Source organism: Dermacentor albipictus, chromosome 9, assembly GCF_038994185.2.
Source record: "Dermacentor albipictus isolate Rhodes 1998 colony chromosome 9, USDA_Dalb.pri_finalv2, whole genome shotgun sequence".
NCBI lineage: Eukaryota > Metazoa > Arthropoda > Arachnida > Ixodida > Ixodidae > Dermacentor > Dermacentor albipictus.
The window spans coordinates 132785585-132798085 of record NC_091829.1 but is presented as its reverse complement, the minus strand read 5'-3'; the positions used below and the strand labels follow the sequence as shown (position 1 = coordinate 132798085).

The 12501-nt window shown below is 47.5% G+C and overlaps 1 protein-coding gene across 14 annotated transcripts in view; it reads right to left on the bottom strand.

Annotated features, from left to right (window-relative positions):
* Positions 1-12501, bottom strand: part of LOC135915563 (receptor-type tyrosine-protein phosphatase kappa-like) — a 682443-nt gene that overhangs the window by 144144 nt on the left and 525798 nt on the right. For all 14 annotated transcript variants that reach the window (XR_011508500.1, XM_065448678.2, XM_065448676.2 and 11 more), the window contains 2 exons: positions 8233-8300; positions 6921-7055 (listed from right to left, as the gene is read on the bottom strand). Coding sequence is in view for 13 of the 14 variants with exons in the window: in XM_065448678.2 (XP_065304750.2) it covers positions 6921-7055; positions 8233-8300 (203 nt within the window). In the remaining variant the exon portion in view is untranslated. The remainder of the gene's footprint in view (positions 1-6920; positions 7056-8232; positions 8301-12501) is intronic.

Genomic DNA, 12501 nt, shown 5'->3' with positions numbered 1-12501 from the left:
TTGCAGACAGTTGACGTTAGAGCTATGGGGCGTAGGTTAGCTGGTTTCGTGTGGTCTTTGCCCGGCTTCGGTATGGGGTAGATGAGAGATAGTTTTAGTGAATCTGGCACTAGTCCGGATTGCCAGGATTCATTGATAATTGTTAAGAGCTGTTCTTGAGCTTCATTGCTGAGGTTACGAAGTTCTTGCCAAGTCCCTCCATCGTGCCCGGGAGCTGATTTCGTTTTGCCTTGTGCAAGGGCTGCTACGAGTTCACCCAGAGTAAAGGGCGTGTCTAGCTCCGCTTTCGCGTTGTCTATCGTTGCGGAAGGCAGCGGTTCAGGAGGCGCCTCGGCAGCATGTGGGAAGAAAGTGTGGATGACGCGGTCCTCCAGCACGGCAGGCTCTTCGCGCAAAAAGAGCTCCTCGAGAGGAGGCGCTCCTTTCTTGCTCCCAAGCAGGCTCCTTAAAATCTGCCATAGCTTTTTTAGGCCGGGTTCCCGGCCAAGCTTCGCGCACGTATTGTGCAACGTGTCTGCTTCGAGTTGTTGGTATTCCTTGATGAGGCGGTATTGATGTTTAAGGCGCATTAGATCTTTGTGACGCTTTCCTTTATACCGGTATTGCTGTGTGAGGCGGTTGACCTTCCGCCATAGATTTTAAAGGTGCATATCCATGTGAGTTGCAGTGTCATCGCATGGGATAGTTTCCCTGGCCTCCGGCCGTGCCTCCGCTATCATAGCGCTGAATTGTTCAAAGTCCGCAAAAGAGTCCCCGGTAGCCATTCTAAATTTTTTCCAGTCAAAAAGCACCGTTTCTCTCCTCTCTCGGATCTTTTTGCGATTGAGTGTGATAATTATTGGTAAATGGTCGCTTCCCCGTGTCGTCGATTCTACGTTCCATTGCCTTATGAGCCCTGGAGTGGCTAGTGTCAGATCGGGCGTTGTATCCTGTTGTCGCGCGTGTAGCCCTATGCGGGTTGGTGTTTCTGGTGTGTTGCATATGTCCAGAGTTGACATTTCTATTGCATCGTGCAGTATGCGTCCTCTCGGGTCAGCTTTGGCGTAGCTCCATGTTTGGTGCTTGGCGTTAAAATCTCCCCCCACTAGAATGGGAAGGCCTCCGGCTTTTCCCTGCACCTTACTAAGCCATTGGTAGGAGTCATTCCGGTGCTTGCCCGTTAGGGGTCTGTAGTACGTGGAGACTGCAACCATTGACCGGTGGCCGCGTGGCCATAGCTTTACTGCCACAATTTCTCTAAAATCATTACACAAATCTGGTATCTGCAGTTGGGTTGCGGTGCAGTCATGTCTTACTAAAAGAGCAGCTTGGCCTTGCGCTTGTTGGTTTCCTTTGCCTTGGTGTCGTATCGTAGCCTGCTGAAAGGTTCGGTAACCTCGAATAGTGCATTGTCCCCTTGTCTCCTGTAGAAGCACGACAAGGGGTTTGAATTTTTTAATTTGCTGTCTTAGTGTGGATCCATTCTGCGTAAACTTCGACAGTTCCATTGGATGCATATAGGCCGTGCCGTCATCTTTCATCTGCTGGCTTGCGCCTTTTAGGTTCGTCATGTTGCTTCTGAATATTTCTCTGAATTTCCGTGAATATCGCCTGCATCTGAGTTTGTATTGCATTCGTTACTGTCTGAAATTCCTCCCGTAGGTTCTTTTCGAGGCGCTGGGTCTCAGTGTGTCTTTCCTGCCTTAGGATGCTCAGCATCTGTGCATACGCCGAGTCTTGGGCTGTTAGTGGTTTTGGCACTGACGGTGCCTGGTTCTGCTGGGTCTGTGCAGGTCCTGCGTGTTGCAGCTTTCTAGAGTTTGCCGTGGTTTTCCGACTAATTGATCGCCCGACCCGACTGTTAGAACGCGTGCGTTTTTCTCGGTCTGCCGGCGTCTCTGATTCACGTTGCCGTGGCTTTGACGGTGGTTGCGTATCTCGTTGCTCTGGTGGTAGTCGTGCGAGTATTTGCTGCAGCATTGCTCTCAACTGCTGATTTTCTTTTCTTAGTTCTTTTATTTGTTGCTCATAGTGAGCGGATAGCGTGGGTTGTGTGGATGTTCCCGCCAGTACTTTTTCAGACCAGATCACTGTCCTCTGACCTTCTGTGTTCTGCACGACTTTCTTAATGTCTTTCGGTGCACGGCTAGGACATGCTGAGTTTAGCGATATGTGGCCCTGTTTCTGGCATGCGACACAGAATAGCTCTTCGTCGCATTCGTTCTCTTCAGGGTGTTTTCTACCACACTGTTTACACACTTCGTCTGAAGGGCAATACTTGGCAATGTGTCCCAAGCCGTGGCAATTGTAGCAAGCTATAACCTTCGGTCTGTACTCACGCACCCTTGTGATCTCATAATCGAACACGAGCCTGTTTGGGGGAGATTCCGTATTAAATGTTAGCAGCAGCATGTTTGTCTTCCCGAGAAGACGTGCCTCTAGGATAGTTGCCGTCTCGCATCTCAAGTGATCCTTGATATATTCAATGGTCTGGTCGGGACGCACCTTGATGACCCCCCGACTGTTCCCTACCTTCTGTGTTGGCGTTCTTTCAATTATCACTTCATACGTACGAACGCGACCGCTCATTTTCTCAGCTAATCGTGTCAGCGCCGCAAGCCTCTTCGCGTGTTCTTCATCCCTCACAGTAACCTTTATGCAGTTCGCTGCAGGGTCGTAGCGGAAAATTGATAATTCTGCAAGTTCCCAACTTCTTGCCGTCATCTCTAGTGCTGCTGTTATAGCCTGCTTAGGTATGTCATGGACGTGTACCTTGTTAAGTGGCCTGATCGAGAGTGCAAAATGAGGTCGACTTACCCGCTCGAGGCGAAGCTGTTCGGGCTTGACTTTTCTGTTTGGTTTCCGCTTGCTGAAAAAGGACCATCCGTTGTCCTCCTCGTTGTCTTCGTCATTGCTATCATCGTTGTCGTCCACGCTGTCATCCTGAATATCCATTTGGTCGTTCACTTGCGACTCCCTCCTTCTGGCCTCTTCCATCGAGGGACGCGCCACGGCGTCTTCGGCTGCAGCTCGGCATTCACCCGGCGTTTCGACGCTCTCTGCGCGCTTCGCTCGTCGCGTTGTCTGCATTTTGGAGGGGCTATTCTTCAACTGTTCGGCGTCTCTAAGCTGAGGTGAGCATGGAGTTCCCGCGCTGGGTCCACTCGAGTGCGAATGTTGCTGTGGTGGCGACATGATGCCGTGCTCACCTTGCCTAACTAACCCCCTTGCTTATCTTTTTTTTATCCGAAATCATTAAATGGCCCATGAGGCGAAAATCCGGCGTTGGTGACGTGACCGCGCGATAATACAACAGGTCTACGAACGCTCGGCCTTTGAGGGCAGTCGATCCCAAGACTTTTGGTGTAAACTAAGGCAACTAACTCTAAGCAAAAGTCGAACCCCCAACTCTTACTGTAACTTAACGCTACGAACCTCGGCCATTAGTGGGCGACGAGCCCACGACTTTTCATGCAAATTGACGATACGAACCCTCGGTTTTGGGGGAGTCGAACCCACGACTTCTTCTATAAATTAAGGCTAAGAATCATCGGCCTATGCTTGGACTCGAATCCGCGAATTTTGCTGCAAATTAAGGCTACGAACACTAAGCCTTCAGGATGGAGTCGAACCTATGGCATTTACTGTATATTGAGGCTACGAACCTCGGTCATTGGTGGCAGTCGAGGCTTTGGTTGGAGTCGAATGCACGTCTTTTGCTATAAATAAAGGCTACGAACCCTTGGCCTGTGGGACGAGTCGATCCCACAACTTTTGCTGTAAATTAAGGCTACGAACTCCGGCCATTGGTGGGAGTCGAACCCTAGGCCTTTGGTTGGAGTCGAAGCCATAACTTTTGCTGTAAAAAAGGCTACGAACCTTCGGGCATCGGGGGGAGTCGAACCCACGACTTTTGCTGTAAATTAAAGCTACGAACCTCGGCCATTGGTGGGAGTCGAAGCCACGACTTTTGCTGTAAAAAGAGTTACGAACCCTATCCCATCGAGGGGAGACTAACCCACAACTCCTGCGGTAAATTAAGGCTACTAAACCTCGGCCTTTGGTGGGAGTCGAACCCAGGACTTCTGCTGTAAGTAAGGCTACGTACGCTGGGCCTTTGATGGGAGTCGAATCTACAACTTGTGCTGTAAATGAAGATATGAACCTAAGCAATTGGAGGAGCCAAACCCACGACTTTTGCTGTAAATTAAGGCTACGAACCCTCGGCCTTTTCGAGGAGTCGAACCCACGACTTTTACTGTAAATTAAGGCACAAACTTCAGCCATTGGCGGAGTCGAATCCACGACTTTTGCTGTAATTTAAGGCTACGAACCATTGGCCTTTGGGGGAGTCAAACCCTCGGCCTTTGGTTGGAGTCGAATCCACGGTTTTTCCTGTAAATTAGGGCTACGAACCCTCGGCCTTTTGAGGGAGTCAAACCCACGTGTTTTGCTGTAAATTAAGGCTACAAACACTCCGCCATTGGTGAGAGTACAACCGTGAGCCTTTGGTTGGAGTCGAATCCACGGCTTTTGTCTTAAATGAAGGCTACGAATCATCAGCCTTTTGGGGAGTCCAACGGATGACTTTTGCTGTAAGCTAAGGCTGCGAACCCCCTGCTTTTGGTTGGGGGTTCGACTGGCGGGAGTAGAACCGCAAGCCTTTGGTGGGAGTCGAATCCCCGACTTTTGCTGTAAATTGGGGCTACGAACCCTCGGCCATTGGTGGGAGTAGAACAGTCAGTCTTTTGTTGGAGCCGAATCACCGGCTTTTGTTGTAAATTAAGGCTACGAACCCTTGGCCTTTTGGAGAAGTCCAACCCATTACCTTTACTGTAAATTAAGGCACGAACCTCAGCCATTGGCGAAGTCGAACCCACGACTTTTGTTGTAAATTAAGGCTACCAACCCTCGGCTTTTGGTGGGAGTCGTACCCAGAACATTTGCTGTATATTAGGGCGACCAACCGTCAACCTTTGGCTGGAGTCGAAACAACGCTACGAACCTCGGCCATTGGTGAGAAACCAACGCGCGAATTTCGTTGTACACTAACGATAAGAAACCTTGGCCTTTGGTGGGAGTCGAACCCTCTGGCCTTGCTGTAAAGCAAGGCTACCAACCCTCGTTCTTTGGTGGGTGTCGAACCCACGACTTTTGCTGTAAATTAGGGCTACGAACCTCGGCCATTAGTGGGAGTCGAAGCCACGACTTTTGCTGTGAATTAAGGCTCTCAACTCTCGGCCTTTGGTGGGTGACGAACCCACGACTTTTGCTGTAAATTAAGGCTACAATCATACGGCCTTTTGTTCGAGTCGAACCAAGGACTTATACTGTAAATTAAGGTACGAACGTAACCCATTGGGGGAGCTGAACCCACGACATTTGCTGTAAATTAAGGCTATGAACCATCGGCTTTCTGGGGGAGTGCAACCCACGACTTTTGCTGTAAATTAAGGCTACAAACCCTCCGCCTTTGGTGGGAGTAGAAGCGTCCGCCTTTGATGGGAGTCGAATCCACGACTTTTGCTGTAAATTAAGGCTACGAACCCTCGGCCTCTGGTGACAGTCAAACCCACGACTTTTGCTGTAAATTAAGGCTGCGAACGTTCAGCCTTTGGTGGGGGTCAAATCCACGACTTTTGCTGTAAATTAAGGCTACGAACCGCGGCCTTTGAAGGGTATCGAAGCCACGATATTTTTATAAATTAAGGCTACGAACCTTCGGTCTTTAGTGGGAGTCACCCACGACCTTTGGTATTAATAAGCTCAACGTAATTAAGGCATACTTATTTAAGGCACTCGAAAGCACCACCTTTGGTGACAATTGAGGCAAATTTGCTTAAGGCGAATTTACGTAAGGTGTACTCAATTGAGGTTGAGCTTAGGCTGTAGAACCCACGACCTGGAGTGGGAGTCGAATCCAGAAGCGTTGTGGCATAATTCGTAAGCATGGTGCGGTAGTCAATGCTTTCGCAATCAGCCACGTAGCAATAACTGAGTGTTCCTATGTGGAGTGACCTATTTAAATCTGACATGAAAATGGAGATAGACAACGCAAGTCACTGATCGCGCAGAAGACCATGCGTGGTATGTCCCACTACTGAACATGTACAGGGCGTTCGAAATAGTACGCACCAAGTGGTACATCAGCACGGATCAAACATCATTCAAGCTGTATCATCTCGTAATCATATCGAGTCAATGTTGTCCAGGGTGTTATTGAGAAACCACCAATTACTTTGTCATCCCTGGCATTACAATAGTTAATCAAACGCAGTTATCTCACTTTGTCATTGTTCTAATTTTCCAGACGTCAATTAGGCGGCTGTAGAGAATCCTAAGACGGGTCAATATGAAGTATTTCCAGCAAAGTAGACATCGCCTGCTTATTATTCTACGCACATTTAGAAAACTCGCGAAAAATAAAAAATACCACCTAATTTCGCACTCATGCTCACGTAATAGCCGCACCACCAAACAGTCTCAGTAGGAAAGCAAGCTTCTCATCCCAAGCTCGCCATTCCGGGCAGCATATTTCCTTGATCTCGGTGCGAAGTAATCGCCCGGAGCTGTTCACGAGTCGTGGAAAAAATAGAAGTGCTGTTATCGCCGCCGGTCGAGCCGATACGAGATGAATAGTTTTCCGGCTGACACTGCTTGATGGAGCTGCTATCCCATGCACATGGGAGCGCAGCCACGCGGTATTTTCATATTTCGCGGACATTTCCTATTTGTCGCAAAACGCAAACACGCGTTATTGAAAACATCTACTTTCGTCTTGCGATTTTTCTCCAACCGCTCGATTGACATCTTGTCCACCATAACAATAATAAGCAAGTTGAATAATTACTTGTAAGCAGATATGAAAATTTGGCTAGAGTATCGCTGTAGTATAAATCGTCGGAAAAGAAGAAATACAAAGAAAAATAACCCCGCCTCACCTCATCCTTGGCATCGACATCGTTGAGAAGCACGATTGTCTGCGATCCGGAGTCGTAGACGAGCTGCCAGAAGTCCTCCACTGTGATGATCAGCGGATACTGCGTCACGATATACGTCCTCTTGCTCGCGTAGCCCTGCCGAGAGTTGGACACTTTTGCAGATTTCAAGTGTGAAACAATGTGAGTGATATACCATTATCTATAACGCTTAACCAGACGACGCATAGTAGAAGAAGACGGGATAGCTGTCATTAACGACTTTATGCTTTCAAGGTGGTACAAGACTTATATAGTACCCCTCTACCATGAGCGGAAGGACACCCATCACATAATGTTAAAAACACTCCCGGATACTGCACCTATCACGCATGTGTCGTGGCTTTTAGTGCCATTCCTACGATGCTGAACCTGTACCAACAATGCGAATAATTCGTCCTATACATTCACCCTACCATTACATTGAAGCTGCATTTCTGACCTGGATAGAGCAACGTCAAGAGCTACCCGCCACATTTTTTTTTTGCAATGGCGGCAGTTTCTTGTGTATTCGCACAGAACCCTATATCATAAACTGAGGTCTCGGTCTAACCCATCATATATTTTACCATGTGTATAGGATTAGTTTCAGGGCAGGAATGGAAGAGAGTTGAAAACCAGAATAAAACGCGCAGTGAGGCCCTCACTCAATAAGTGAGAACATTGGAATGAAAAATGTCATCATTACGGAAACGGCCAAACGAAAGCCGGCCGAAAATCCTCGATAAAATTGGGGGTGCTATACAGGAACTTATTACGTTGAACAACGGCATGTATCGTCGTGTTCTTTTTAAAGAATGTGACTTTCCCGCCATTTTCACGAAACGTTTAGAAAGGCTGCTGTGCTATGAGGCATTTTGCAAACGAAGGTTGCAATTTGAAGGAAGGCATGCTTGTACTCATCAAGCTATGATTTTCGGCGGGTTGGTGCATATGTCTACATGTTTGTGGCGCTAAAGCTTAGTGGGAGTCTGAAATATTTTTGTAGAAATAGTTGTCTTTTACTATGGCCTGAAGTTGCCACAGCCCATCTACAATGAAACAACTAAGGCTTACCAAATCAACGGGTTCGGATTGGAAGGCTCATTATGCTGGAAACTAAATAGCGCTTTAGCTGTGATGCATTTAGCATTATGGAAATAAGCTAAAACGCAGTGCTGGAAAATGACGTTTTTTGTGCTCGGCTGCATATACCAAGGCCAGAAGACGTCCCGATGTGTTTCACTGACCTGGGTTGAACTGTATACGAAAGCCCAGTACAGAACCTGTTTCTTACGTTGGTGTAGACGGCGTTGACGTAAACGGACGATGCTCCTGCCCCCAGAATCGGTCGGCCGTCTTCATCTAAAAAGCAAACAAAACAAGGCCTCAAGGCAAGCACGACAGAATGTTGCAGATTTGACGAGAGTGGATGTTCAGCCTTTCACGTCATCTGTGCAGTTTACAGTTCTCGAGTTGCAGCTTTGTGAGCCACACAACTTGTGACGTTTTTAACCCGAGAAGGACTCGTTACTTCCACCATGCAGCGAATGCCACCTCTTTCAGGGACTGAGGTACGTCCCGCTAGTGGGCTTGGTGTTTACTATCGGCTGCTTAGGAACGTCTGCTGCCGGGCTACATGGTACATGGCTATTAGAAACGGTTTTAGGCGCAAAAAGTAAGACATGGACAACAGAATAAAAGACACGGACAGGCGCACACTCGCGACTGATTTTTTATTTTCCCCGATGCTACGCTTATATACCTTCATGCATGGGGACAGGAACATACACAGGTGAGGTCACATGAGATAGAAACCAGAGCTAATAAAATCTTATCAGCCAGGAAAGTAAACTCATTTTCGTGAAGAGACAATGACTGAACGCTGATACACTGGTCACTAGACCTTCTGATATGCATCGCCTCTGCTAGTTCTCGTGCCACCGTATCCTTAGTGATACGGCCAATGCGAGTCAGTCCCATTCTTTAGTGAAAGAGCATGTTCTCGCAGGCGGTAATTTATACGACGTAGTCCAGAAGGTACCTTGCCGTAGTCTAGAAAGTACCTTCTACACGACGCCAGCGGAGCATTTTTTGAAGAAACAGTTTACGGGGTTCTTTACACAGTCGGCCCTCCTTACGGAAGACAGGTGCGCACAAATGCGAGAAAGCTTCCGGGAGCCGAAAACGGTGTTTCGGTGTTTACGTTTCATAGTTACTTATAAGGTAAAATAAAAATTGCTAGAACACTCGTTATCTGCCTAAATAAAGGCGTATGAAACTCTTAAAACAGGTTCGTAGGCGTCATGCGAAAACCGCGCGCGCCAGCAATTTATTATTTTCTTTATTGTGGGCCAAGTACACCGAAATTTTCAAGTCTGCATATTGACACAGGGTGCCTTCAAATCACACGCTTGGGCCACCTGCTGCACCCGTCCAGTTGCTCACGGCTACGTGCTAAAGATAGCGGTGTGCAAGTGGGCGACACGGGCTCACAAGGCACGTAGGTTGGAGCAAGGAGCCATCAGCGCGGGCTGTGTTCGTGGGAGTAAGACTGTCGCTTAGGTGTTTATCGGGCACAATTAAAGTACCTTCACTCAAATGTGTATTAAACTTATCATAGAGGTGGTGGGTGTGATTTCAAGCCCTTCTAGAACCAGAGAAAGCAGCTCGGACGCACGGCGACTCCCCGGACCCGTCAACCTGGCTCCTGTTCACCAGCGCAGCAGTCGTCGCCTAGATGGTGAGCCCCCCCCCCCCCCCCCCCCCCCTCCGAGTTTTAAAGCGAAAGCTTTACTAATCGCGTCCAGCCGAGTTTCGCCATCGCCAGCAATTTGACCATTTGAGCGCAGCTGCGCCGTGGCCTTGGCAACGTCTCACGTTACTCCCTGCGCCGACCTCCGCCGCCATCGGCGGCTTGTCGGATGCGCGCTTCGCAGCTGGGTCGCTGCCTGACCACGTGATTCGCCGCGCGCTTGACTAAGAGGAGCGCCGCGCTCGCCTAGTCAGTGCGAGGTTGGCCAAGGATGAGAGAGAGGCCGGGCAGTCTTCTCTGAGCGTTGCGCCGGAGCGGGAAGCTTTCGGCCGTCGTCGCCAAGCCGCGATGGACTTGTTAGGACCGTTTCCGACATCAACATCCGGAAATAAGGGGATCGATGTGGCGACGGACTATCTCACCCGCTTCGCTCAAACTAAAGCTCTATCGAAAGGCAGCGCAGCCGAAATGGCGAAATTTTTCGTCGAGAACATCCTGCTGCGACATGGTGCTCCAGAAGTCCTCCCCTACTAAAAAATCCTATTTGTTTTCAAACGGGTTTCATCAAATAGGGTTATGGAACGGGACCCCGTTTGATCCTGTTCAGTCCTGACCTGTTTAAATCCCGTTTATTCCCGTTTAAACCTGACCCGTTTAAATCCCGTTTAAACCTGACCCGTTTAAATCCTGTTTGATCCTGACCCGTTTGAATCCTGTTTAATCCTGACCCGTTTAATCCCGTCCTATCTAGCCCAGACCTGTTTGGCCCTGTTCAGACCTATTTTTTGCTACATCCATACCAGGTCCTTTCAGAATGGATTGATGTTGCTTAATATAATGTACTCTTTACACCTATTTTGTACACTTGTGTATTTGCGATCAGCATTGAAGAGAAGTAGATCTGCATTAGGTTCGCAACAAGAATGCCACTTTCATATGTAGGTTTGCCTGGTACATTGCTTGATACGAAGATGAACACAATTTTCGGCATAAATTGATTAGCACTACCAACACTGATGTGATACATCATGAACAAGTTTTGTATGACCCACGAGTACGTTCTCTATGTATGACCTACAAGAAAATGCACCCTGAAGAAGATTGTACCTCATTTTCATATTTACTACAAGTATGCAAATGTAGTTCTTGCAAGTTTAGTATATGTTCGATTACTTGTACTCGTCTTAATGCAGTGCTTTTTGCTGTAATGGGTTGTTCACAAATCCACAGTAAAGCGTAATTTTGGGGTGAAAAATGTCAGGCAAAGTATTGGCATGTACTTGTAAGTGAAAAAGACAAGTATACTTTACGTAGGTATTTCTGTACACCCACTTGAGCTTTCATTAAGCCTGAAGTCCTCCGGCTTAAATAAAAGCATGTCATAAATGTCCCAAGCACTGTTTATTGGACCTTCTAATGGTATTTCGATGCATCCAGTCTGCCGAGAGAAGACCGCTGGAGTGGGTTGCTTGGGTGAGAGCGAGCAGGGCACCTGAAAAAGTAAAGCCAATAATTTATCTTGACTCATGCAACAGGTTAGCACATAGGCAAATTTGCCTATGTTCTCACAGATAAGAAAGGTTCAGCATTCCGGTCATAAAAGATAATGAATAAATCTTATTGAAAAATATGTGGTTTCATGCACTGCCGATGTTTCAAGGGAACATGGATTACTGTGGGAGAATAAGCTGTCATAATTAGCAGGCGATTGAAGCAAGTCTTATAGGAAAAAGATGGACACATCGTTTGATTAACAATAACTACTAGTATTGAAGCAACAGAATACAAACATGAAATACTTTTAAAAACAACACCGACAGGTTGAGATAATAAATTATTCAGAAACTAAACCCTTCTGCCAGCAAAATACCGCAGTGTACTGGCTTTGACATTGCGCTGCTCAGGCAGAGGGCATGGGATTGAATCCTGGCCACAATGGCTGCATTTAGATGGCAGGGAAATGCCAAAACCCCTATGTAAGCTCTATTGGGTACACGTTAAAGGAGACTAGGGATCCCACCAACTTCAAGTTATAAAAACCGGGGTAAATTTCGAGATAAGCAAACTCACAAAAGTAGAAGGCCCTGGCCATGCGAAGACCATATAAAGCCTTTTAAGGTAGGTGCCAGCAGCCGCTAAATTTCTTGCAATAGCGAAACATAGCAGAAGCGGTATTTTGGCATAGATCACTTTTGCAAGGTATTTAACAATTTGACACCCGACATGTTGTGCATCTATGGGCAACAGCAATTCTAGCATAGATCATAGCAAACACTGTTGCAACTAGGTATACATAGACACATAGGTATAGGTACAGTCGCCGACTGATTTTCCGGACATGATTACTCGGTCTGCTTCACAGCATCGCCATTCTCCCCATGGACCATAATGTATAACAACTTCCAAAAATTCGGACGCCTTGCAACCTCTCGTCTGATTTTTCGGACAATCCTTGAGCCAACTTGATCGAGAGCACCATGCACCGACTCTGACCGTTGCATGGTTCTACTTGCTGAACGCCATTTTTGTTTTGAACGGAGCCTCCTTGCTGCCCCACGAAGTGGCGCTACTGCAAATCCCTGCTCATCATCATCGTTTCTGCCTGGTTTGTAGCTACAGCAGTTCCGGTCTCAGCTTAGTATGCAATGTCAAGACAATCCAGCAGCTGATTTGTTTGTTTCTTCGTGCACGACGCTGCAAGTAGGCCAGGTTTTTTGTTTGTGCAACTGATGTCGGCGTGACGATGTTTGACGAAGCAAGATGGGCCAATTCATTTCACTAATATTTAGAATAGCTACCTGTAAGCACCAC